The sequence below is a fragment of the Botryllus schlosseri genome, chromosome 4, assembly GCF_051294905.1.
Source record: "Botryllus schlosseri isolate E-star chromosome 4, Bs_hap1, whole genome shotgun sequence".
NCBI lineage: Eukaryota > Metazoa > Chordata > Ascidiacea > Stolidobranchia > Styelidae > Botryllus > Botryllus schlosseri.
The window spans coordinates 21778919-21804155 of NC_137239.1; the positions used below are offsets into that span (position 1 = coordinate 21778919).

Genomic DNA, 25237 nt, shown 5'->3' on the forward strand with positions numbered 1-25237 from the left:
CATGGTATACTCTAAGTGCTAAGGTGCCACGAACTATGCTTCCCTTTCCGAGGGTGCCACGAGGTCAAGAAAATTGAGAATCACTGCTCTTTATTCACACTCTCTTCAAAGCTGCGGTTGCCATGGTAATTTTTCACGCGGTCCTCCCGTCAATTTTGATCGTTTGAATTATGGTCGAGTTTCAATTCTGTCTGTGGGATATTTACCCACCAGTCGCATATCATGTTTCCGAAATTTTTCTCCTCTCTACCGGTTGTTTTGGGTATTCTTGGTAATCCAACGACACGCGACCTGACGATGTATGAGTCTCTCCTTTCTGAATGCAGAAGCGTATTGGGACGTTTCTACATAAAACACAATCATCAACAGTTCTCAAAGCGACACTTTAAAATTATAAAACGAAACTCGGGATATTTCTTCTTACGCCAGTATTAAAAAGGGGACATTCCACGGCTAAAGTTTCGCTTACTTTTACGCACTTATAGTCACGGGGACTTCGTGCATTATTAGTTTCAACAAATCTGCAGAAATAACCTTTACTAATTTGGAAACTTTTTCCGACTTTTGTTTTGCGACTTTTGTAAGAATTCAAAGCTCCTTGATATTTCTTATCTTTTTGTCAATTAGCGTATTTCCAATCAGTCTACAGTTTCACATATCATGCAGTTTGATTATGGCATGCCCGGTTAGTGGTACTGTGGAGTAAACACTCGCATACGAAAGCTCGGTGGCAACGACGTAAAAGTAGGAGATCACGTATTCAGCAATTGAAATATACCAACTTCTTATACGTCCCAAGCTTATAATCCCATAGGAAATATACTCGTCGCTAAAATTCGATGCGATTGATAAGCTATTTCCGTGCCCATCAGCTATTTCACGCACTTGCGATGGTAGCGACAGTTGGTATTTGACGAATAATTATTACTGCAACCTAGCGATGACACCTTTTCATCTGTTATGTATGTTTTACATGTAAGATTTGTTGATATTTCGACTTCGGAATGATCGTTATGCCATCATTTTAAACTCCATAGCCGTTCATCATCCTGATAAATTTCAGTTGACAATTCGTCTTCGTCTGCGGTCTACCGATGGCGATAAGTATATTCGAAAAATAAATACTGCAGCGATCTATGTAAGTTTTATGATATGCAAGAAAGAAACATACGGTTTTGATAAGTGATCCGTCGTTTGCTGTCATTTAACATCGCCACATGATGCGCGCTTGTATCGTGTCGAAGTATATATTCAGACAATTCTTATCATGAAATACGAGAGCGAAGTGCTAGAGTGTATTGGCGAAGATTTGGGGATGGTAAGGGGTATATCAGCGGCATATGATGTAATACGTTGGCTGTTTCTATTCAGTCATTGATACATAACATACGCGAAATACGACACTCTAAATTTAGCGTATCTCTTGCCAGACATACCTCAAAGAGTATGCCTTAAGGTCAGGCGGGGGTTAAGTCACTCGAGCGCGACTTGGCGTCGCAGGGAAAAAAGTTCAGGAAAAACATATAAAGTGAGTACAGTGCATCATGCTGGGGACACGGAAGTTAAGATCACCGAATTGGATTTACTGAAATAACGAATATGCTCGGCCATCTTCATAGATGGAACGCGCCGAAATCGCAAACTTACTCGGATATTCTAAAATCGCTTGAGGAATCGACCGTCTTCAGTTTCACAGTTCGCAAAGAGCAACGTGAGCCATTTCGGCACACATGCATCGAGCTTCGTTTCGACCACGAAGCACGCTTCACTATTAGCCGAAGAATCCCGGACAAAACCTACCTGCCTGTAGCCGTATTGGGAGCTCGCGCTGTCACGTATATCGAAAAAGTAAAGTCGGTTAAGTCCGACAATTGTGGTACCTTGTTCCAGAGCAGTGAAAAAGAAGAATCCAAAGCCATCATTGAGAAATTGCTGCGCGACACTGAAGATACCTACAACTTATGGGATAAAAACTGCAGAGATCACGCTACTGTAACCGTATTGAACGCGATGGCAGGCAAGGTTTGGGAATACACTTCGAAACAACAGTTTTGGCATTTCGTCGAACAAGTGCGCGTTGAAGATCGCAGGAGGGTAGTGTTGATATTTATATGCTATTTCAGCTCAATATTACACCTGTCCTTCAATATTTCGATAGGTTCTATTTTTGCAATATGTATATTATTAGCTTTTCGCCAGGGTGCTAGAAACATCGCAACGCTGCTAATCTCGTCTGTTGTCTCGCGTACCATGATCGAATCATGCGTAGAAACTTGCGTGGTCCTACAACTCCGCCCTTTTGTCTTCACATTTTAATTCATATGCATTACCGATAATTTATTTGTATTACTCTTAATTTATTTAATTTATTCTTGAGCAATAATTTTGATATATTTCCCTAGCATTTTATTCTGCAGCTGTGACTATGAAATGAAATATATTTATTATAAACAAACTTACACTTGGAGATGTAGCTGTGTTGGAGATAGACGCTTTAATTGAACCGAAGAAAGAGATATAGCGGTTAAGAAAAAATTATACACAAGATTGATGTGTACACCACCGACAAATTGATAGCTTCGTCCATAAAACATTGCCGGGTGGCATATTAACAGAATCAAGGTTGCGACCAGGACAGAGAAACTTACGGTTTGAGGGCACATATGACCAGCCAGACGATTCCCCTCGGCATGTTAAGAAATTTTGAGTAACTGGGGTAAAGGCTGCTTTTATACTGCACATTTCTAAGAAAAAATGCAGTAAGTTCGCAATAAAAAATACTTTCGCGTAAATAATCCCACAAGATATCAAATGACAAACATATTCAATGTTCATATATAGGCCACATTATGACCATCTGACGGCAGTGTGGCGTTTTCACTCCAGACACCATTAGAAACAGGTCGGTGGCATTGACACCGAATTCCGAGAAGATAGAAAAGTACACCGTACACACTCGGTTCTGAGTTTAGTGCGAAAATGTACCAGAAAATAATCGATCAGAGAGATTAAAACGTCAATAAGGAACGTTTGTATGCAAATTACATTCCGAATAGAGATTATTAACAATAATGAAACAAATTCCAGCTTCCACGTCTACAATTATGTCCCTTGTCTGCCTCACAACGCACCATCAGAAGTAATGCCGCATACCGCACAAAGCAAAGAGGGCATAGAAATATGCCAACTTATATATATCATCGTTAGCGCCAATGTTTTAGAGATGTATAATTGTATTCAATCGGCCAATCTTCGCATTTGCCGTTGTTGTAATAAGGTGTATAATATTATGTATAGATATAATAATAAAGCATCCTGGTGAAAACAAGGTATTGGAGTTAGAGGCTCATCATTTGAATTGTCCGGTGAGCAAGCGATCAAACGGGTCGATTCCGGTTCGCAACGAAAGTTGATTTTGACACTCCTGCGGTCTGGACATCCTCAGAAATTGATAACGCCAAATGCAAACCATCATAACGTTACAATATCAAATAATATCGGTCTGTTGTAAATGACATTAGTCGTCGAAAACACCATGAAAACCGAAAAAGCAAACAAAACAAGCAAACATAATGGATTTTAATACTTATTTGGACATTGATTGTATTCCGCTCATATATTCGATTACGGTACAATCTCAAAGGACACCTATCAAGATATTGTTGTATCCTGTGAAATAAGTCTATTGCGCCACTTGCACGACATACTAATTAATGGGCGATGACACGTTCATAACAATATATTCGTTCTACCCTATTCGAGTGGAAAAAAGTGCCACTGACGCCGCAATTACGACTCAAGAGTTGCTAAATTTGCACATACTATATGGCCAGTCTTCGAATTCACGGTAACTAGTGGTAGGGCAATATAAACCCCTGAAATAGTACAGGTGTCCCTCGCGCGGGATATTGTGGCATGATAAGGTAGTGATATGGTCCACTGCTTCAACGCCATTATGCTGCGGCATGGCCTAGCCTACTAAAAACCAGGGTTGCGGGTTCGAGTTCGAACTAGGTCCACAAGGTTCTTCCCAAGTGTTCAAGGTTGATCTGGGCTCCTCCTCGCCATCTGATCCGCGTAGGCAGTGTCTTTAAAAGCTTAGAAGTGAACCGTGCTACAAGTCGGCATATGCGGCATCGAAATAAAGAATATCAACCTTGTGTAAATGACAATTGCTGTCGAAAAATGCCATGAATACCAACAAAAACAATAATTATCGCCCGATATTGATCCCGGGCAAAATGCCGAATAGGTAAGTCCCATTACACCCTAATGAGCTACCACCCTACCTCCTCCATGTGATGCTGAAAATATAAGGACAACTGACGCATATAAAGATTATTTACGCACAACAGGTGAGCGTGTGGTTCTTATCGTAGTCGGGCCTTGTTCTGTATAGTTGACATATTTATCCGTCATTCAGTCTATTGCTTATACCTCAAATACTATTTACTTGAATGCATGGCATTCTATAGTATTACCGGAATTACGGTGTCGAATTACAGACTCAATCCCAACCATGATAGTTTTCCACACATTCGAGGTGACCCATCAGGTTTGGCAACGTAATTCGTACTTCAGATTTCTCGACTTGAAATGTCGTGTAATAAGCAGGTGTATACACATTGCGATATGTTCTGATAACTTGTTCATGTACTTAGTTTATATAGGGATAGTATATTTGTCTGAATGCCTAATTAGATTAATTATCTCGAAACTTTATACCACAGAAACTATCGAGTAGGCCCTATACATTTATTTATTTCATACATTGTTTCGATTCGCTTCACATTAAGTTGTGTCGGAGGGGGTGTACTGTCGAGATGCTGAGTGACCCTATAACGCCCGTCGTGAGTTATATATACAACTCAATAGCCATGTTGCGAACCCGCGAAAGGTTGGAGTCGGCATGAACGTAATAGAAAGTTCGCTAGTGAACGCGAACCCAATACTATGTGTGATGACCTTTATTTCACAGAGGAACCAAGGCTTTTATTAACTGAAAACGAGCACTATACGCAACACAGCTAGGCCAGCAACTATAAGGTACTAAGAAACGACAAATTAGGAGCGAGACAATATATAGCAGAGAAGACAGGTAATCAAGTAATAATTGGTTTAACTAAATGCAAAGGACGAGACAATCGCACACAAGAATTCACCACAATCTCCCCGCCCGAAAGGAAATCGTACAATACGTACAAGGAATTGGCAATTGGCTCAATATCGAAAACGATCGGGAGCTTTGCGGATTCTGGTAGACCGGCGTAAAGGCGGACTATCATTATCTTCAGCCGTCTGCGGGCTGCCTTGGTCCAACACGACTTCTGGAACAGTAGGCGAGTTACGCTGATCACAGGGATCGGTGTCGTCAAGTTCAGCATGTTCCGAAGCGGCTCGCGACTCGATGCCATCTCGGTTCTTCGGATAGGGCGCTAAATCTTTCACCGAAACTCTCGATTCCGTACCATTGCGATAACGGACAGAGGCATACTTCGAATTTGCATCCAGCAAATCCACGGGCTCACACAAGGCTTCATCCTTGCTTCTGACGTGCTTGCGTAGCAGAACAGTATCACTTTGAAGCAACCAATCTGGTAAAGATTGCCCGAACGTAGACTTACGAGGGAATGCGAAAAACCTTTCGTGCGGAGTAACATTAGTTGCAGTGCACAGTAATGAACGCACAGAATGAAGAGCATCAGGAAGTACCATTTCCCAGTCATCTTCGCGCAGATTCTGCGATGCCAGCTGAAGCTTGACAGTTCTCCATATTGTTTGGTTCACTCTTTCGCACTGAGAGTTTCCCGTCGGGTGATAAGGCGTTGAATGACTGCTCGCAATCCCCCTTTTCGCAAGGAAGGTCTTCACTTCTCTGGAAAGAAACGACATCCCACGGTCACTATGGATATAGTTAGGAGCGCCGACAAGTGAGAACAACTGGGACAGTCGATTGATTACCGTTTTCGAAGACATATCCCTACACGGGTAGGCAAACGGAAAACGACTGAACTCGTCAATGATTATCAAAAGATACTTATTTCTGCCAGCAACGGGGCCTTTGAAATCCACACTTAGTCGCTCCATTGGTTTCGTAGCTTTAATCAACGAGCACTCTTCCGCCGGCCGAAAATAACGAGGCTTGATTCTGGCACACTCCATGCACGATCGGCATTCGGCTTTAACGTCATCAATCGAAAAGGGCAGATTTTTAGCCCTGACGAAATGCATCAGCCTCCGAACTCCCGGGTGTCCTAAATTAACATGCGCCTCCCGCAATGCTGAAATAGAATGCACAGAAAATATCCTTGGTATAGCATCAGCAGCAAAATTCTGTATACCAGGACGATGTTCAATTTCATAATCGAATGCACTCAGTTCAAGTTTCCACAGTAGAAGCTTTGTGTTTTTAATTTTACTCTTATGACATTTCTTGAAAATGAAGGACAGAGCCTTTTGGTCAGTAACCAACTTGAACTTTTTACCGTGAAGCAGATATCCCCATCTGCGTAAACCTTCTATGATAGCTGCAGCTTCCTTCTCAACGGCTGGATAGTTCTGTTCCGTCTTATTGAGCGTTCTCGACGCGAACGCGACCGGCCTACCTTTCTGGCTCAAAACAGCAGCGACAGCAGAGTTTGATGCGTCGCACTCCACAACAAACGGAGAATCATCACATATGTATCCAAGACTGGCTTCCAGCAAACCATCTTTGAGCTTCCGAAAAGCGTTCGACACTCCCTGCCCGAGTGGATACCCTCTATTTTCTGTTAGAGGTTTCAGCTTTTCTGAAAAATTGACAATCCATTTAGAGTAATACGCAAACATACCAATGCATCGCTTCATTTCTGCAGCATTTCCAGGTGGTTTCATTTCCATGAGCGGTCGCAGATTTTCAGGATCGGGTCTGATATCACCGTGGGATACGCAGTGGCCGAGAAGTTTGAGCTTTTTCACTGAAAAAACGGATTTTTCTAGGTTCAGTGTTAAATTACTCAATTTTGCAGCTTCCATGAAGGCCTTCAGACGTCTGTCGTGTTCCTCCTGTGATCGCCCAATGATTGTTATGTCATCAAGATATGCCACCGTACCTTCCAGCTTATTGCGATCGATAAACGTGTCAATGAAACGCTGGAAAGCTGAAACACCATTAGTCACACCAAATGGAACTCTACGAAACTGATACAGCCGCCCATTCGCCTCAAACGCTGTTGGCGGCTTGTCGTCATCCGACAAGGGAATCTGATGGTAGGCAGACTTTAAATCAACAGAGCTGTAAACGCTACCTTTCGCTATCTCGTTGACGACCTCGTCAATTTTCGGCAGAGGATAAGCGTCCAGATATGTATAACGGTTTATCGTTTGTGAATAGTCAATAACCATCCGTCTTTTATGTCTGTCGCCTTTGGTTACGACAACTTGCGCCCTCCAGGGCGAGGAAGACCTTTCTATTATCCCGGCCCCCAACATTCTCTCAATCTCGGAATTGATGAAAGATTTATCCTGACGGGAATAATACCTCGATTTTGTTGCTATGGGTTTGCTATCAGGATCAAGAAATCGAAACAGTCTCGGAATCTCGTAGGTTTTTGCAGCGGCGAGGTTGCACTGTCCGACATACAGTGTATCACGAGGTCCATTAAATTTAAATATCACCTCTTTATGCTGTTCTAGAAACTCGTGTCCCAAAATAACATCGGCGCATAGATTAGAAACGACACCAAAATGAATGTTACGGTAGTCGCTTCCGGAAATGTTTATAGATACCGCTACGGAGCCACGCATTTTGGTTACTGCATCTTTTGATGCCAGCCCAACGGTAACATCACATGGTGTAATCGACAACTTCAGCCGCGACGCCACCTGATAATCTATGTAGTTCTCGGCGGCCCCCGAATCCAATAGCGCATCCAAGCCATTGCCTTCCAAACCAATCGTAATAATTGCACCTTTTAACGAGCTCGGAATCCCAGCAAGAAGCGACGCCACACGTCGGCGATCCGAATCCTTACTAGGTTCGTCGGAATAAGGCGAATCGCAGTATTTCTTGTAATGCCCGATCTTCCCACATCCAAAGCATTCAGCATCCTTCGCGGGACAGAGACTCTTGCGAAAAACATGACGAGTGCCGCAATAACAGCATTTCTTCTGGTATTTACGAGTCTTCGAGGTTGAAGCAGCAATGGCAGACGGATCGGGTTTGGTATCGAGTGCGTAGTCATTAGCGCTATCCGCACAGGCAGATAACTTAGCGACCGATGCCAACGGCTGCTGATAGTTTTCAGAGAACTTCTGTGCTTTTTCAAGAGTATCAGCAACTTGGATAGCCTTCTGCAGTGTGAGGTCCTCATACTCTAGCAACCTTTGTCGTATACTTGAAGAGCACAATCCGGTGATCATTGCATTCATCACGGACTCTTCCTTGTATTGTGCTGCCGAAATGTCCTTGAATTCGCACTGCTTAGACAGAGCATGGAGACTCTGAACGTACTCAGATATGGTCTCCGATGGCTGCTGATTCCTAGTGGCTAACTCATGGCGCGCATAGACAATATTCTTCTTTTTCACGTACAAGCCCTCAAGAAGTTTCATCGCATCCGTAAAGGTCGATTCTTCCTCAATTCAGCCGACAAGTACCCTGCCATTATACTGAACCTATCGATCTCAGGGTCACCATCCCTTCTAGCAGCATCGACGGACGTGAGATACGCCTTTATCATGCGCATCCAGTGCTTGAACTCCTGACCAGCATCATCATCCCTCGGCATAGCCTTTAACACGGGAACGCGAATGAGCGTCTGGTTCGACGCCATAGTAGATCTATTCAGTTAATAAAATTGTGATGACCTTTATTTCACAGAGGAACCAAGGCTTTTATTAACTGAAAACGAGCACTATACGCAACACAGCTAGGCCAGCAACTATAAGGTACTAAGAAACGACAAATTAGGAGCGAGACAATATATAGCAGAGAAGACAGGTAATCAAGTAATAATTGGTTTAACTAAATGTAAAGGACGAGACAATCGCACACAAGAATTCACCACACTATGTATAATGTTAAGTGGATTCACTTTGCCGATGATGCTCCCAAAATCTCTGAAACGCACATTATTTTACGCACAAACTGATAACGTCAATGATTATTTTGACAATCAAATATTGAGGACGCAATGATGCTAAAATTAAAGATTGATATGATGCATATAACATGTATGGTAGCTTTGGATAGGGCAGTTAATATGCCGGCGTTTGGGGTTAGGTAAAAATGTTATGAAAGGACGAACATTTTATCTCATGGCTTCCGCTAAGCCAAAATGTATCGCATCTATTCTCCATACTTCAGAGCAGGCATGGGCGTTGTCGTGGACAAAAAAACATATGAAGTCAATGACCTGAATTATTCTTGCAATTTCTGTTATCCACGTTTAAACAATGATGGTGACTGTGAACATGCTTCCAAATAGTATGTCGGAAACCTAATTTACAGAAAAATCGTGATTTCCTGTATCAAGATCGCGACACCCCAAAGGCAATTTGTAAATGCGTCATCCGTATATCATCAGTCCTTAAACCCCGGCTTAACCCAAGAATGGGTTGACTGTAAAATAACAGATTTTATTTTGGTACTGCGCGGCTAAATCGAGGCTAATGTATCAGTGTAGTGAAGGTTACGGTCTGGTTACTGTTCCTCGCCGTAAGTAAGGATTACCCGACAAAGCGTACAAACAAACAGCACGTTTGCAGAAACGTGAACACGTATTTGGTACACAAATCCTTTGTTTAATTTCCACTTGACAATCCCCACGCAACCGTGATTAATGATTTTCCAATTGGCATTTCTCGTATTTGCCAACCGCAAGGCGTGGAATAAAGATAAATTCAGCTTCACACTTATATCAGGAAACGCGTAACAAAAGTAAACTGACAGAGAGACGTGGAATTGTTATCCTCCATTTTGGAGGGTGAAGTCATCTCACGACATGGTAGCTCACGCTGAGCGTAAATGCGTTCACGTAACGAATAGACAGATGCTGTTATACTAATAAGTTACTGATATTTAGAAATTCCTATGCAATGAATGTTTGATGCGACAGAAATATTCTGACCTGAATTCCAATCTGCATAAAATGAAAACAGACAGCGATTCATCGCAGAGCCGAAACGCGTCATGTCGTTGTTGTTGATTACGACGCAAGTGGTTTTGTTCACCATATCCGAGTATTTTTTGTGGGCCATCATTATAATTTACGAGAAGTGAATATTTAATTCGTCGCACAGTATCGAATCCCGGAGTTTATGCTAGCCTTATCAGCTCCAGTAGTTTATATATTTAATGATTTGTCAAACTTTTATAAAATTAGTCCAATATATTATTTGTGAAGGTCATCTGGACCTGGAATCCAAGAAAACAGTTGATCACAATTGTTAATTGCAATGCTCGTTAATTCAATATGATTCAGGTATTCTCTGTGTCGCATACGTTTCCCTAGTCAGATCTTCACGATTTCATCTCGGCTGAGACCAGACTAACTGATAATGGTGCGGACACAATACTAACATGTGTGCCTTCCCTGTCGTCAAGAACCAGATGCCGGAACAGTGCATGGAAATGACATGATCCACATACGTGCCGAATACTAAACGAAATAACAGTGAAAGCTATAGTGTCCAGTCATAAGCTTGCCAATCTACCTATAACCGTATAGAGGACGTATGGTAACCCTAGCACAGGGAATGCAGCTTATGAGAAAGACCACAGTGTTATAGCAATGTAAACACCTAAAACGGGGATGGCCCTGGAATGGGGACGCCCCGCAAACAAGATCACGCGCCTGTCACGTTACGATTACGTTAACTATGGAACGTTGAACGTTTGGCGCTCACGTTACCATTGCGACATTCTGTGAACAAAAGGTAGCGATGAGCTGACGTTTCTGATGACGTAATTGAAACGATAACTTTAACTACGTTGGTCCTGACCTAGTTGCTAAATGCTGCCTTTTAAACTAGCTCTTAATGCAATAATACCGAGTCACAATACTTCAGGAACAATGAGTTTATTGCCCATAAAAGATAACAAGTCGTTGGGCCCAGTTCTACACACAGTCATAAATGGCGCAAAAAGTGGAAGGCAAGCATTGTGCAAAATATTCCAACACCAATATTGCAATTTTGTATAATTGAGGTACTAAGCTCGGAGGTATAATTAATATTACAGAATGCATGCAATCAAACAAAAATCACAGGACTAACATATCAAGGTATAACCAACATAGCAATATACTACGACGTCAATAATTCAAATATCAGACACACTTTCATATTAACCAGAGGTGTTAAACTAAGTACCGTTGATTTTAGTACTCAGGTTTGGCTACTTGCACTACTTACTCTAGGGGTGATGTTTTACCACTTCTACTTCACGTGCTATTAGCAAAAACTATACTGACTTTTTCATTTTGGATTTTGTATGTCTAAATTAGTTTTGTGAAATATGGTTGTCGTTCTCACAATGACTTGTCACAATTCAATCAGTATAACAACAATAATGTCAGCAACTGAATTTATATATTCTCGGAAAATCGACATAGCATCATATTAGTCACTAACACGAAAGCAACAATTTCAAAAGTGGCTACCACTTAACAACTGCTAAAAGAATGCGACACCTGGTCCAAATCGAAGTTTTCAACTACCAGCTTGAGTACTTTCAATGCCTTCGTTTTTAACTACTAGTTTTAAGTACCAAGTAAATTTAACATGCCTTGGATATTGCTAGTTCTACTTTTGCAACAACTCTTTACCCCCTTAGACAGCAGAGCTACGACAAATTTGACTAGCAATTATTGTTGGATTTTACCTAGATGTGTATAGATAGACAGGATATTAGTAATGGAGAAGCAGGGATACTTGAAGAAACACTTGGCAGCAAGCTAATGGCAAGATATTGATACATAAAAAATGAAGAAACTGCATAGCCGGTGTTAGCACCATCACAAGTATCTTTAAACACTTTACCGTGAGTCAATTTACGATACTGTAGGGTTACCATATTTTGGGAATCTGAAAAGAGGACACCTAATGAAAATTTCCGGACTTACAATACAGCAGTAACATCCGGTAAAATTGGTAAACATTTTGCGAGTTTGTTGAGTGTAAGGTCATCTTTCCGACTCGACTTCCGAATTACACACTTTCTATGAATATTCATTTAAATGACTAAAACAAAAGGTCGTTTTTCTGGCACAACTCCTGTAAGACCCACCTAACCGGTACTTGAGCTTGCTTTATCGCAGTTAAATTCAACATACATCTACGCAAAATTTTCAAAACGTGGACAATGACATTTGGGCGTCCTGCTAGGACACTTGAAAAAAGGATAAATCCTCTTTCAAAGAGGACGTATGGTAACCCTACGATACTGACAAATAAAGAAATGCAAAACTGCGTAGCCGATGTCAGCGAAATCACTTATTTACAGGTTTCCTAAGTACAAATATAAATGAGCAAAGGTAGCAGGAATGTCATTCTTGGTTAAATGCAGGTAATTACACCAGTACATGGTGCCTGGATGTCCGCTGTTCACCTGATAAGGTGGCACTTGGATGCAAGAACTGTATGACGTCTTCTTTGAGACTATTAAACGTAACTTTCCAGCTCACTAGTCCACCTCTTTCTTCTCAAATGGGCAGCAGCTCATCAAAGCACACACTTTATCATTCCTGAAATCAAGAAGTCACAGTTGGTAAGTCAGAAATAGATGACTAGCTAGCACTTTATCACATCAATTTAATGTACAAGATCTGTGTTGGAACAGCTAAACAAAAAAAAACAGAATCCCATGCAGAGAATATGTAAGAAATGGTGTTGCGGGATCAACAGTGTTAAATTTCCCACTATTTCAATCTGGATGATTTCACGAGTCCCATTAAAACCAAGTTTGAAAAATGCATACCTCATCCACGGCGAATTCTTCACTAGTGCGTCTATCCTGTGGTCTTGATGATTGCTGCAAGAAGTTCATTGTTATATTCTAGGACCTAGGTCATGGTAACACAGTAAACCTATACGAAGAACTTGTAATAAGAATCCAACGTATTAAATCCTGTTCAGCAGAATTACTTTAGACAAGCAAGCACCATGCAATTACTATCCAGAGGGCATATAAACAAAGGAGAGTAGATCACAGAACACAGGGTATAAATACAAAGCAAGGCACACGAAAAAATGATGATTGTTACTAAATAAGATATGACACCAACATGAATGCGCATCATAACAATAATTGTAATTTATTGCACCAGCACCTATGCCTGAGTTTTTTTTATAGCAGAGGGATATCAGAATGACGAACCAACAGCAAACTGTACCTTCTTGAGATAATGAGGGTAGGACTTGAAGACTTCACCGATGTGCGATTCTCTTTCTCCGTTACTTTGCTGTGGGTCTTTCTGCATATAGCTACAAGAAGATAGGGTTGGAGCTAAGTTGATTACACCTTGTACTGTCTGGGAGCGTTGCTCTAACTTCAATACTCACATATCAGAAGGCTATAGATCATTTCATGGTCTTTGAAGCGATGCTTATGCTTTCCTTTTTGTCCGTCTTTGGAATACTGAGCAAGTAGAAACATGGTTGCAATTTTGTCCAACACGCCTCGAATTGTAGCGGTCACAGTTTGTCCACCAACCAACGACAAATATACGATACCTGGAAAACCAAGAAATCCAGAAAAAATCATAAAAACAGGTGCCAACAGCACTGTCAAATTAAATCCTGACCAATTCTAGTTGTAACAGTATTTTTACAGTGAATGAAAAACTACACCGAGAGTCATTCAACTTGATCAGCTGGGGAAAATGTTAGCAATTGTATATCGAAAATTAATTGGTTGGGTAATTATAACAACTACTTACTGCGGCATATTTGGCTCCCCCTGCTGAAGTTTCTCATCTATGCCTTTTAATTCATCCACACTAGTTGCAGGTTTCTTGATTAAATACTCGAAATTCTGCGTGCTTGACTGCGATTGCATACATTTTCCAACATCTTGTCGAACGAGATACGCTTGATTTTCATCTACTTTCTCCGAGATAGTTCGCACACAAATCAAGATTTTCTTCGTGATTTCTAAAGAAAATTAAAAGTCATCTATACCGCACATTTGACAAACGTACATTAAAATCATCAATTATTGTGTAACGACATGGCTATGAATGTCTCAAAGCTCGACCCCTTATAATATAAATTTGAGTTCTGGGAAGCGTAATATGTAAAAGTGAATCAAATGCCATACTTCCTATAAAAATATGAATCTCAGAACGTACCGTCATTCGAATAGCCGTTTTGCCTGTGGAATACACTGTCGGTAGACATTTCGAACGAAGAGCAACCTAAAATAAATAAATAATAATTGATAATGAATATTTGATAATTTTACAAAGCAAGTTAACATCTCAGGAGAAGAAAATGTTGAACAAACCTTCCAAAGTTGTCTCTACTTGTTGCCTCTCGGGACGTCTTGGTGTTGAGGTGACTATAGAAAGAAATACATAGTCACATATCGAATTATTTTCCAAACTGTAATTCAACAGACCTGCCCGCTTTTTCTTGGATAGCAACTGCGAAGTTCGCTTCGAAGTTGAGGCAGACAATGGTTGAGAATGAATATAAGTATCAGCAGGAACTGCTTCATTGTCAGAATCATCAATATCTGCAGAAAATACAAGTTGGGATGAAACTAACACTATGGAAATGGATAGACAATTGATAATAAATATATAATAATTTTACAAAGCAAGCAACATCTCAGGAGTACAAAATGTTTAACAAACCTTCCAAAATCGTCTCTACGTGGTGCCTCTCAGGACGTCGTTGTGTTGAGGTGACTTAAGAAAGAAATACATAGCCACGTATCGCATTATTTTTCAGATTGTAATTAAACAGACCTCCTCGCTTTTTCTTGGATAGGTACTGCGAAGTTTGCTTCGAAGTTGAGGCAGACACAATCAAACATCAGATAACATAATTGTTGGGCGTCCATCCGTGTTTGAGCTCTCATAGGGAGTTGAATCAGAAATAGTGGCCGGAACAGCCGTTTCTGCCAATATGGAATCGGTGTCTCGTGCACACCAAAGATTCTGCTAACTACACACAGGTGTGACGTTTAGAACCGTCTTGGCACACCAAAGATATTACGCTCAACGTACCGGGATTCCAACCTGGCGTTTCTGCATGTAATGGAGTGACATCCTCAAATGGATCCAACATTGTACTGTTACGGCCATCTGTTGATAAAGTAATTCATGTATTAAAGCAGGCATGAGAATGATGAAATGTTTACTTGGACTGGGAGCTATTATAAGAATGAGCTTAAGATTTCATCTTATTGGCTGGGAGGAAAGAGCTTGATTCGAAAATTGACATCACACAAACATTATGATGCCAATACCATGTGATTCATGAAACTCAAATCCAAAACTGAATAAAATTGAACACTCACTTGATACTGGTCTATTAATATCTTCAAACTGTAAAATTTCATCGTTTTTTAGTTCAAGCCTGCTTGATTAACCTGGTCGCAGCAGTACATCTCTTTCTGTAAGCTACGGTAATCGGTGTATTTTTCGACATTTAGGCATACTGAACTGTAGCTGCTTCAATGGAGTAGAAAATTAATGAACCTATTGGAGTCCACGGTTTCTACAGGGTTGGTTCGATTGGTTTGAAATAAGGACAAATATGTTAGAAATGAGGTGAGTCTCATGTCAGAAATGAGGATAGTCATGTCAGAAATGAGGATAGTCATGTCAGAAATAAGGATAGTCGCTATATTCACTATAAAGTCAGTTACAGTACCAGGCACGACTTTCTAGTGCTGCTAACCCAGTCCGAACACATCCCAGACATGATGTCCAAACACGCCCCAGACACGATGTCCGGGTATCAACACAGGCCGAACACGCCCAAGACACCATGTCCGAATGGCAACACAGGCCGAAAACACCCCAGACATGATGTCTGAACACGCCCCAGATACGATGTCCGGGTATCAACACGGGCCGAACATGCCCAAAAGACACCATGTCCGAATGGCAACACGGACCGAACACGCCCCAGACACGATGTCCGAGTGTCAACTCAGATCCGAAAACAACCCAGACACCATGCTTGAATGGCCGAACATGTCCCAGACACGATGTCCGATTGGCAGCACAGGCCGAACACACCACAGACATGATGTCCAAACACGCCCCAGATACGATGTCCGGGTATCAACACAGGCCGAACACGCCCTAGACATCATGTGTGAATGGCAGTACAGGCCGAACACCCCCCCCCCAGACATGATGTCCGAACACGCCCCAGATACGTTGTCCGGGTATCAACACGGCCGAACACACCCAAGACACCATGTCCGAATGGCAGCTCAGATCCGAAAACAACCCAGACACCATGCTTGAATGGCCGAACATGCCCCAGACACGATGTCCGATTGGCAGCACAGGCCGAACACACCACAGACATGATGTCCAAACACGCCCCAGATACGATGTCCGGGTATCAACACGGGCCGAACACGCCCAAAAGACACCATGTCCGAATGGCAACACGGACCGAACACGCCCCAGACACGATGTCCGAGTGTCAACTCAGATCCGAAAACAACCCAGACACCATGCTTGAATGGCCGAACATGTCCCAGACACGATGTCCGATTGGCAGCACAGGCCGAACACACCACAGACATGATGTCCAAACACGCCCCAGATACGATGTCCGGGTATCAACACAGGCCGAACACGCCCTAGACATCATGTGTGAATGGCAGTACAGGCCGAACACCCCCCCCCCCCCAGACATGATGTCCGAACACGCCCCAGATACGTTGTCCGGGTATCAACACAGGCCGAACACGCCCAAGACACCATGTCCGAATGGCAACACAGGCCGATAACACCCCAGACATGATGTCCGAATACGCCCCAGATACGAAGTCCGGGTATCAACACGGGCCGAACACGCCCAAGACACCATGTCCGAATGGCAACACAGGCCGAACACACCCCAGACACGATGTCCAAATATCAACACAGGCCGAACACGCCCAAGACACCATGTCCGAATGGCAACACGGACCGAACACGCCCCAGACACGATGTCCGAGTGTCAACTCAGATCCGAAAACAACCCAGACACCATGCTTGAATGGCCGAGCATGCCCCAGACACGATGTCCGATTGGCAGCACAGGCCGAACACAACCCATACATGGTGTCGGAACGCCCCAGACACGATGTGCTATTGGCAACACAGTCCCAACACCCCCCAGACACGATGTTAATAAGGTTGGTCGTGTTTGAAATAAGGTCAGTCTAGTGTTTGAAATAAGGATAGTCATGTTAGAAATAAGGATAGCCATGTTTGATATAGGGATAGTCATGTTTGAAATAAGGATAGTCTCATGTTTGGAATGAGGATAGTCATGTCAGAAATGAGGATAGTCATGTCAGAAATAAGGATAGTCGCTATATTCACTATAAAGTCAGTTACAGTACCAGGCACGACTTTCTAGTGCTGCTAACCCAGTCCGAACACATCCCAGACATGATGTCCGAACACGCCCCAGATACGATGTCCGGGTATCAATACAGGCCGAACACGCCCGAGACATCATGTCCGAATGGCATCACAGGCCGAACACACCCCAGACATAATGTGTGAATGGCATCATAGGCCGACCACATCCCAGACATGATGTCCGAAGTCGCCGCAGACACAATGTCCGAACACAGCCGAGACACCATGTTTGAATGGCCGAACATGCCCCAGACACGATGTCCGATTGGCAGCACAGGCCGAACACACCCCAGACATGATGTCCGAACTCGCCGCAGACACGATGTCTGAGTGTCAACTCAGGCCGACACGCCCCAGATATAATGTCTGAATGGCATCATAGGCCGAACACGCCCCAATAACTTCGCTATCTCGTGTCGCAAATTTATAAGGTTGAACTTACTTAATACTAAAACTTTAGAGCTCACATCAATAGAATGGCCATCAGAGATGAAATATCCTACTATGCAGACTAATTTTATTGGTCATAATTGTTAAATAGCCAATGGCCTACTGATACAAACATTTTGCTGTTTAGAGATGGAAAGTTGGATGAGTAAGGTCAATCACGATTTTTTCGAAATGTTTACAAAAACCCATTTTCTCCTGTGACATACTTAACCATTTTCCATTATAACTTCAAGATAAGCTGCTAAATAGAAATGGCCAGGCTTGACGTTATATGTTCATTAAATACGTTGTTTGATAATTTAGGTGCTATATCAGTTACATTCGCCACCACCTATATTTGTGGTAATGAATTTTCGGCGCTCATTCATATATCAAATTGAATGCGCGGAATTTCAAGGCACGACCAGGTACTTCAGGAAATGCAGTTGCATAATTTGCTTTGAAATAATAGAAGTCAACCCAATTTCTACATGAAATAGTATGATCTTATTTTCAGGAAAGGTCATTTTGTAGCTGTTTATCACCAAGCCTACAGTTGTCATTTGCACAAGACATATGACAATTGTACGATAATTGAGCTAAATTTGAACTAAAACTCGTGGGGGTCCGCGGGGGTCCGTGACTGTCCGAAAGGGGTCCGCGAAGACTAAAAGGTTGAGAACCACTGACCTAATGTATCAGATTGAGTCTAACTATATTTGCGATTACGAGACAAAGCGTCGTTCAACATTGCGGTTGCGCTCGCAGCAAGACCGTCGACTATGAAACCTAGGCACGAAATGATTGATGCATGTTGGTCGCGTCTTTCGATATTGATTTGTCCATGCGCCGAATAGCCCTGTCCTCGCAAAATTAGCCCAGCGATGTACAACAGGCCCGCAATATAGTCAAATGACAATATTATTGGCCTATGAACTTCAAAAAAATTTCGCGCGGCTAGTGGCCCGCGCGATAATTCGTCAATCGAATGTGGCCCGTTAGCTGAAAAGGTTGGCCAGCCCTGATCTAGATGAAACAATTCTGTGTTTCAAAATGAGTCCAATCTGAAATGCAGTCACACTTGATGCCACAATCGACTTGGTGTGTGTCTCGTTTTATTCCACTCCAGTCTTGTTGCTTGATGGTGTGTAATGTATTGAAATTGTTGAGAGCAATATATATTCAATAACGAGATGAATGGTTGAAATTGGTAGCGGTGATACGTTGCATGAGTCGGACGAGTACACCTTGACAGGTGCCTGCACAGCAGTATTGCTCTGTAAAATAAACATATTATATATTTTGTGCAGGCTTGATGGATTTCTTTTATGAAGCTGCAGAAAGAGGAAGTCGATGGATTAAACGCAAGAAAATCAAATTTCTGGAAGAAGTATAGAAGCACAAAACAGGAAACTCGTCCAGGAAAATTACAAATTGACGGACAATTATTGCTAGTGAAGTTCAGTTCTCAGAGGAGCATCATAATGCCAAAAGATGCGGAGAAGCTGAAATTTTATGCTAGACTACATTAAATTCTTTCTGAATTGTCCGACTTATCCTACTGACGTCAAATTTATAGTATTGCTGTAAGCATAGTATTAAACCATTGGGTCAGCCACATGTAACTGCTTCATTAAATCGCGATTTGGCCATGTAGATATGTGGTTCTTAAAAATGCACCATTTGCATTCATTCATGATTTCTCAAATCTAGAATGATTACTGACTGTCAATAAATGACATACAACTTTGAAAGGATTGATGGATTGGATTGTGGTACACTTACTTTTGTGCAGGAACTATTCACAGGGATCATTTCAGATCGAAATACTAGTTAAATATGTGGATTCGACAAGGAATGCAAGAAAATGATGGAGTTCAGCTATGGTGAGCCAGGCAATGCTATCATGGCAGAAAAGGGATTCACCATTGAGTCTGAAATCAAGAAATTGAATCTAGATTTAAATATTCCTTCACATGATTTACACAACGTCAAATGCCTGAGCCAGACTGTTCCACAACAAGAAAGATGGCGAGAGAACGTATTCATATTGAACAGCTGATCGGAAGAATCAAGGAGTATAAAATTTTGTCCGGTGTCATACTATGCAGCATTGTGTATCACAACCAGAGGTGGTCAAAGTAGTCAAGAAATCTACTCAAGTAGAAGTAGAAGTAGCGACGAAAAAATCTACTCAAGTACGAGTAGAAGTACTTCTTCCATGAGCAACCTAAAACTACTTGAAGGTGAAGTAGAATTGACTGACTTTAAAAGTACTCAAGTAAGTAAGTAGTTGTGAAAATGATCCTAATTCGTTCACGTGGATTGTGAACAGGTGACGAGCTTGATTCATATTAATGCATACCAACAGGCAACAGGTATCCAATTTTCGATAGCATAAGCATTCATTCTCATTATGATAGTATTGATATGGAAATGCTATACTAATCCTCTGTTTTCTCGAACAGCACGTTTTAGAAAATAGCATGGTACGGCGCCATCCCCCATATTATAGTAGTAGTAGTTTAGTCGAAGAGTAATACGGAGAAGTTATATAGAATACGGTGTAAACACTTTGCGCAATTAGTAAGAGATCAAGATCAAGAGATCGAGCACACGCAAGGTCGTAGCCAGAAAAACAATTTTTTTTTGGGGGGGGGGGGGATTATGGCTTTAGGGGAGCTCTCCCGTGGGAACATCTCGCAGAACCGTACATCCTGCCATAGGCAATTTCATCACTACCCTTTATACATACGATTCTTAGACGCACACAGACACATACCCTATGGAAGCTTCCAGTTGCCAACTATAGCTTATCTATATCGAAGGCTTCGGAATACATGGGTCGGATTTATGGTGGTCAATCATTTCGGGAGCGCACTTTGCGGAGTAGCATGTAGCATACTTTATATATCTTCGTGTGTCCCGAAACGGTAGCCTAGTTGCCGGAGCTAACAGTTCCCAACCGCCATACTGAACTGACACTCCTACAGACTCAATCAACCCAACGACCTCTGGCTACACTAGTGTATCTACTGGTCCTGTTGTATTCTCATAATTGAGAATGCAGCTAAATTCAATAATGGGTATTTGCGGAATAATTTTTTTTCGTGACACCGATAACAAAATCAAGACATGAACGGACACCAAATCGCGCCAAGCGCGAAGAAAAATTTTAGGTTGCATACTTTTGCCCCAAAATACTCTAATATCTATTGATTTTACGAAAATTTTCAATAAATTTGGGGGGGGGGGGCAACCGCCCCTTTCGTCCCCCCTGGCTACGCCAGTGCGTCCAACATCCAACTTCGCATCGGCATTTGAAATTATAGACGTGTAACCAGGAGTCTTCGATATTTATATGTGTGAGCCCCAAATATTCCTGTCCTTGTCAAATAAACCCAGCGGCAAACACAGGCGACCCGCAATAAATGCAAGGGACATTAGTATCGGCCGAACTCATAAATTAACTTTGAATGAAACTACAATTTACCAATACCGATCTTGATCGAAAGCTATTTCGCAAATACAATTTTAAAGCTGGCAGGTCAACGAAACCACCAATAAATATAGCCGTCCAAGTCTGAAATCTGGAAATCGGCATTGTTCCGAATGATCGCTCGATAAAATTCCATTATCCTGGTCAATTATTCATTCGGACATCGTGTCTTAAGCGTATTCGGCCTGTGTTGATACTCGGACATCGTGTCTGGGGCGTGTTCGGTCCGTGTTGCCATTCGGACATGGTGTCTTGGGTGTGTTCGGCCTGTATTGATACTTGGACATCGTGTCTGGGGCGTGCTTGGACATCATGTCTGGGGTGTGTTCGGCCTGTGATGCCATTCGGACATGGTGTCTCGGGCGTGTTCGGCCTGTATTGATACCCGGACATCGTATCTGGGGCGTATTCGGACATCATGTCCGGGGTGTTATCGGCCTGTGTTGCCATTCGGACATGGTGTCTTGGGCGTGTTCGGCCTGTGTTGATACCCGATCATCGTATCTGGAGCGTGTTTGGACATCATGTCTGGGGTGTGTTCAGCCTGTGCTGCCAATCGGACATCGTGTCTGGGGCATGTTCGGCCATTCAAACATGGTGTCTCGGCTGTGTTCGGACATTGTGTCTGCGGCGACTTCGGACATCATGTCTGGGATGTGGTCGGCCTAATGCCATTCACACATTATGTCTGGGGTGTGTTCGGCCTGTGCTGCCATTCGAAAATGGTGTCTTGGGTGTGTTCGGCCGTGTTGATACCCGGACATCGTATCTGGCGCGTGTTCGGACATCATGTGTGGGATGTGTTCGGACTGGGTTAGCACTAGAAAGTCGTGCCTGGTACTGTAACTGACTTTATAGTGAATATAGCGACTATCCTTATTTCTGACATGACTATCCTCATTTCTGACATGACTATCCTCATTTCTGACATGAGACTATCCTTATTTCAAACATGACTATCCCTATATCAAACATGACTATCCTTATTTCAAACACTAGACTGACCTTATTTCAAACACGACCAACCTTATTAACATCGTGTCTGGGGGGTGTTGGGACTGTGTTGCCAATAGCACATCGTGTCTGGGGCGTTCCGACACCATGTATGGGTTGTGTTCGGCCTGTGCTGCCAATCGGACATCGTGTCTGGGGCATGCTCGGCCATTCAAGCATGGTGTCTGGGTTGTTTTCGGATCTGAGTTGACACTCGGACATCGTGTCTGGGGTGTGTTCGGCCTGTGTTGCCATTCGGACATGGTGTCTTGGGCGTGTTCGGCCCGTGTTGATACCCGGACTTCGTATCTGGGGCGTATTCGGACATCATGTCTGGGGTGTTATCGGCCTGTGTTGCCATTCGGACATGGTGTCTTGGGCGTGTTCGGCCTGTGTTGATACCCGATCATCGTATCTGGAGCGTGTTTGGACATCATGTCTGGGGTGTGTTCGGCCTGTGCTGCCAATCGGACATCGTGTCTGGGGCATGTTCGGCCATTCAAACATGGTGTCTCGGCTGTGTTCGGACATTGTGTCTGCGGCGACTTCGGACATCATGTCTGGGATGTGGTCGGCCTAATGCCATTCACACATTATGTCTGGGGTGTGTTCGGCCTGTGCTGCCATTCGGACATGGTGTCTTGGGTGTGTTCGGCCGTGTTGATACCCGGACAACGTATCTGGGGCGTGTTCGGACATCATGTCTGGGGGGGGGTGTTCGGCCTGTACTGCCATTCAAACATGGTGTCTCGGCTGTGTTCGGACATTGTGTCTGCGGCGACTTTGGACATCATGTCTGGGATGTGGTCGGCCTATGATGCCATTCACACATTATGTCTGGGGTGTGTTCGGCCTGTGCTGCCATTCGGACATGGTGTCTTGGGTGTGTTCGGCCGTGTTGATACCCGGACAACGTATCTGGGGCGTGTTCGGACATCATGTCTGGGGGGGGGGGGGGTGTTCGGCCTGTACTGCCATTCACACATGATGTCTAGGGCGTGTTCAGCCTGTGTTGATACCCGGACATCGTATCTGGGGCGTGTTTGGACATCATGTCTGTGGTGTGTTCGGCCTGTGCTGCCAATCGGACATCGTGTCTGGGGCATGTTCGGCCATTCAAGCATGGTGTCTGGGTTGTTTTCGGATCTGAGTTGACACTCGGACATCGTGTCTGGGGCGTGTTCGGTCCGTGTTGCCATTCGGACATGGTGTCTTTTGGGCGTGTTCGGCCCGTGTTGATACCCGGACATCGTATCTGGGGCGTTTTCAGACATCATGTCTGGGGTGTTTTCGGCCTGTGTTGCCATTCGGACATGGTGTCTTGGGCGTGTTCGGCCTGTGTTGATACCCGGACATCGTGTCTGGGGCGTGTTTGGACATCATGTCTGGGATGTGTTCGGACTGGGTTAGCAGCACTAGAAAGTCGTGCCTGGTACTGTAACTGACTTTATAGTGAATATAGCGACTGTCCTTATTTCTGACATGACTATCCTCATTTCTGACATGACTATCCTCATTTCTGACATGAGACTCACCTCATTTCTAACATATTTGTCCTTATTTCAAACCAATCGAACCAACCTTCCTCCACGGTTTGCTGTGTGCATGTCACGACCTCATGATCAATAGAAATCTGCATTCTACCAAAGACTAATATTTTTGACATGTTCACAAGGAACACTGATTGGTGATGGTCAGACATGTCATTGTGGATAAGGAAGCATACTTGCACATGCCATCAATTAATAAGGAACAGATGAATACTATACTCGATAAATCACGCATGTAGCTATGGCTGACGATATGACCGACAGAAAACTACGGTCTATCAAGTAACCGTATGCCTGAACTATGTTTTTATACGAAGCATAATTATAAATTAGCATGCAAAGTTCAGTTTTCTGCACTCCGCTATAGCTCTGTTCTTGCTTCAACATCAGTTACCGCGATTAATCCGCGAACTCAACTAACACCGCACCCTCAACTACGATTACAAACCGCCATTGTAAGACCTCGCGCTGTTGTCTGGCGGCATCACACGTGCGCGGCGGGCGAGCTGATGTTCGTGTAGGAAAAAAATGCCCTACGTCACTCGGCGACAAATCGTGCCGGCTGTATCCCAACTTCCCAACGCGACACGCGTCTGTGTATAATGCAATATGAAGTGTCGGGTATGTGCGCATGTAGTATTTTCGTTGTCGGTAATCAGTGAACTGGGTCTGAATGCTACAATTGCAATAAAATGACACCATGATGCGTGTATCGTCAAGATGAGAATGTTTGCATGCCATGTCGGGCAGTAGCGAATCACATGTTTGCCACCTCCAGATGACATACGCGATGATACGTCATGATAACACTCCCTCTGCAGTTTAGTTCGTGTTAATTCAAGTCCCCATGCCTCACAGCTTAAATTGATCATGAAAATACATACCCAAATTCCCATCGTTATTTTGAACATCTTTTTGAAACTTTTGTAAACGTTTGAAAGCCGTGTCAAACGTTTACTATTTGCGGGGCGGGGAAAAGGACGGGAAAAGAGACGTCTATCGACAAGCCCACCAAAGTAAACCAATCAACATATCAGCAATGTGGATTGACGGAGTACACATCGACCAAACCCATTCGTCAAATAAATAGAAACAAGCATCATTATCAATCCGATGACATTGTCAACAATCTATCTATACTGAACGAACTAATTATAGCAATGATCCCCAGAACGTATTATCCA

General features: G+C 43.1%; 1 protein-coding gene and 1 long non-coding RNA gene across 3 annotated transcripts; both read right to left on the reverse strand.

Moving 5' to 3' along the window:
- Positions 1–11044: 11044 nt before the first annotated feature.
- Positions 11045–15052, reverse strand: LOC145437424 (uncharacterized). 2 transcript variants are annotated; one of them, XM_080314682.1, is made up of 8 exons: positions 14952–15052; positions 14838–14891; positions 14600–14716; positions 14486–14539; positions 14331–14396; positions 13920–14133; positions 13543–13713; positions 13186–13464 (listed from the first exon to the last, which is right to left on the reverse strand). In XM_080314682.1, exons 5-7 carry the CDS (start codon positions 14377–14379, stop codon positions 13587–13589), a joined length of 390 nt encoding a protein of 129 aa, XP_080170808.1. In that variant the 5' UTR covers positions 14380–14396; positions 14486–14539; positions 14600–14716; positions 14838–14891; positions 14952–15052; the 3' UTR covers positions 13186–13464; positions 13543–13586. The 2 variants fall into 2 exon arrangements, with proteins under 2 accessions (XP_080170807.1, XP_080170808.1); XM_080314681.1 differs by lacking the exons at positions 14331–14396; positions 14486–14539; positions 14600–14716; positions 14838–14891; positions 14952–15052 and adding exons at positions 11045–12725; positions 12959–13012 and having other exon boundaries at positions 13374–13464; positions 13920–14108.
- Positions 15053–19109: 4057 nt separating this feature from the next.
- Positions 19110–22480, reverse strand: LOC145437428 (uncharacterized). The gene is made up of 2 exons (XR_013914662.1): positions 20794–22480; positions 19110–19288 (listed from the first exon to the last, which is right to left on the reverse strand). It is a non-coding gene; the product is annotated as an uncharacterized LOC145437428 (long non-coding RNA).
- Between the last annotated feature and the right edge of the window lie 2757 nt (positions 22481–25237).

Bases quoted from the DNA above. Each gene is read 5' to 3' on its own strand.
- LOC145437424 (XM_080314681.1), bottom strand. From the start codon at position 13,956: ATGAGAAACTTCAGCAGGGGGAGCCAAATATGCCGCA. The intron at 13,465-13,542 runs GTGAGTATTGAA...ATCTTCTTGTAG, and splicing joins GATCTATAGCCTTCTGATAT to CTATATGCAGAAAGACCCAC. The intron at 13,013-13,373 runs GTACAGTTTGCT...AACTTCTTGCAG, and splicing joins ACCCTCATTATCTCAAGAAG to CAATCATCAAGACCACAGGA.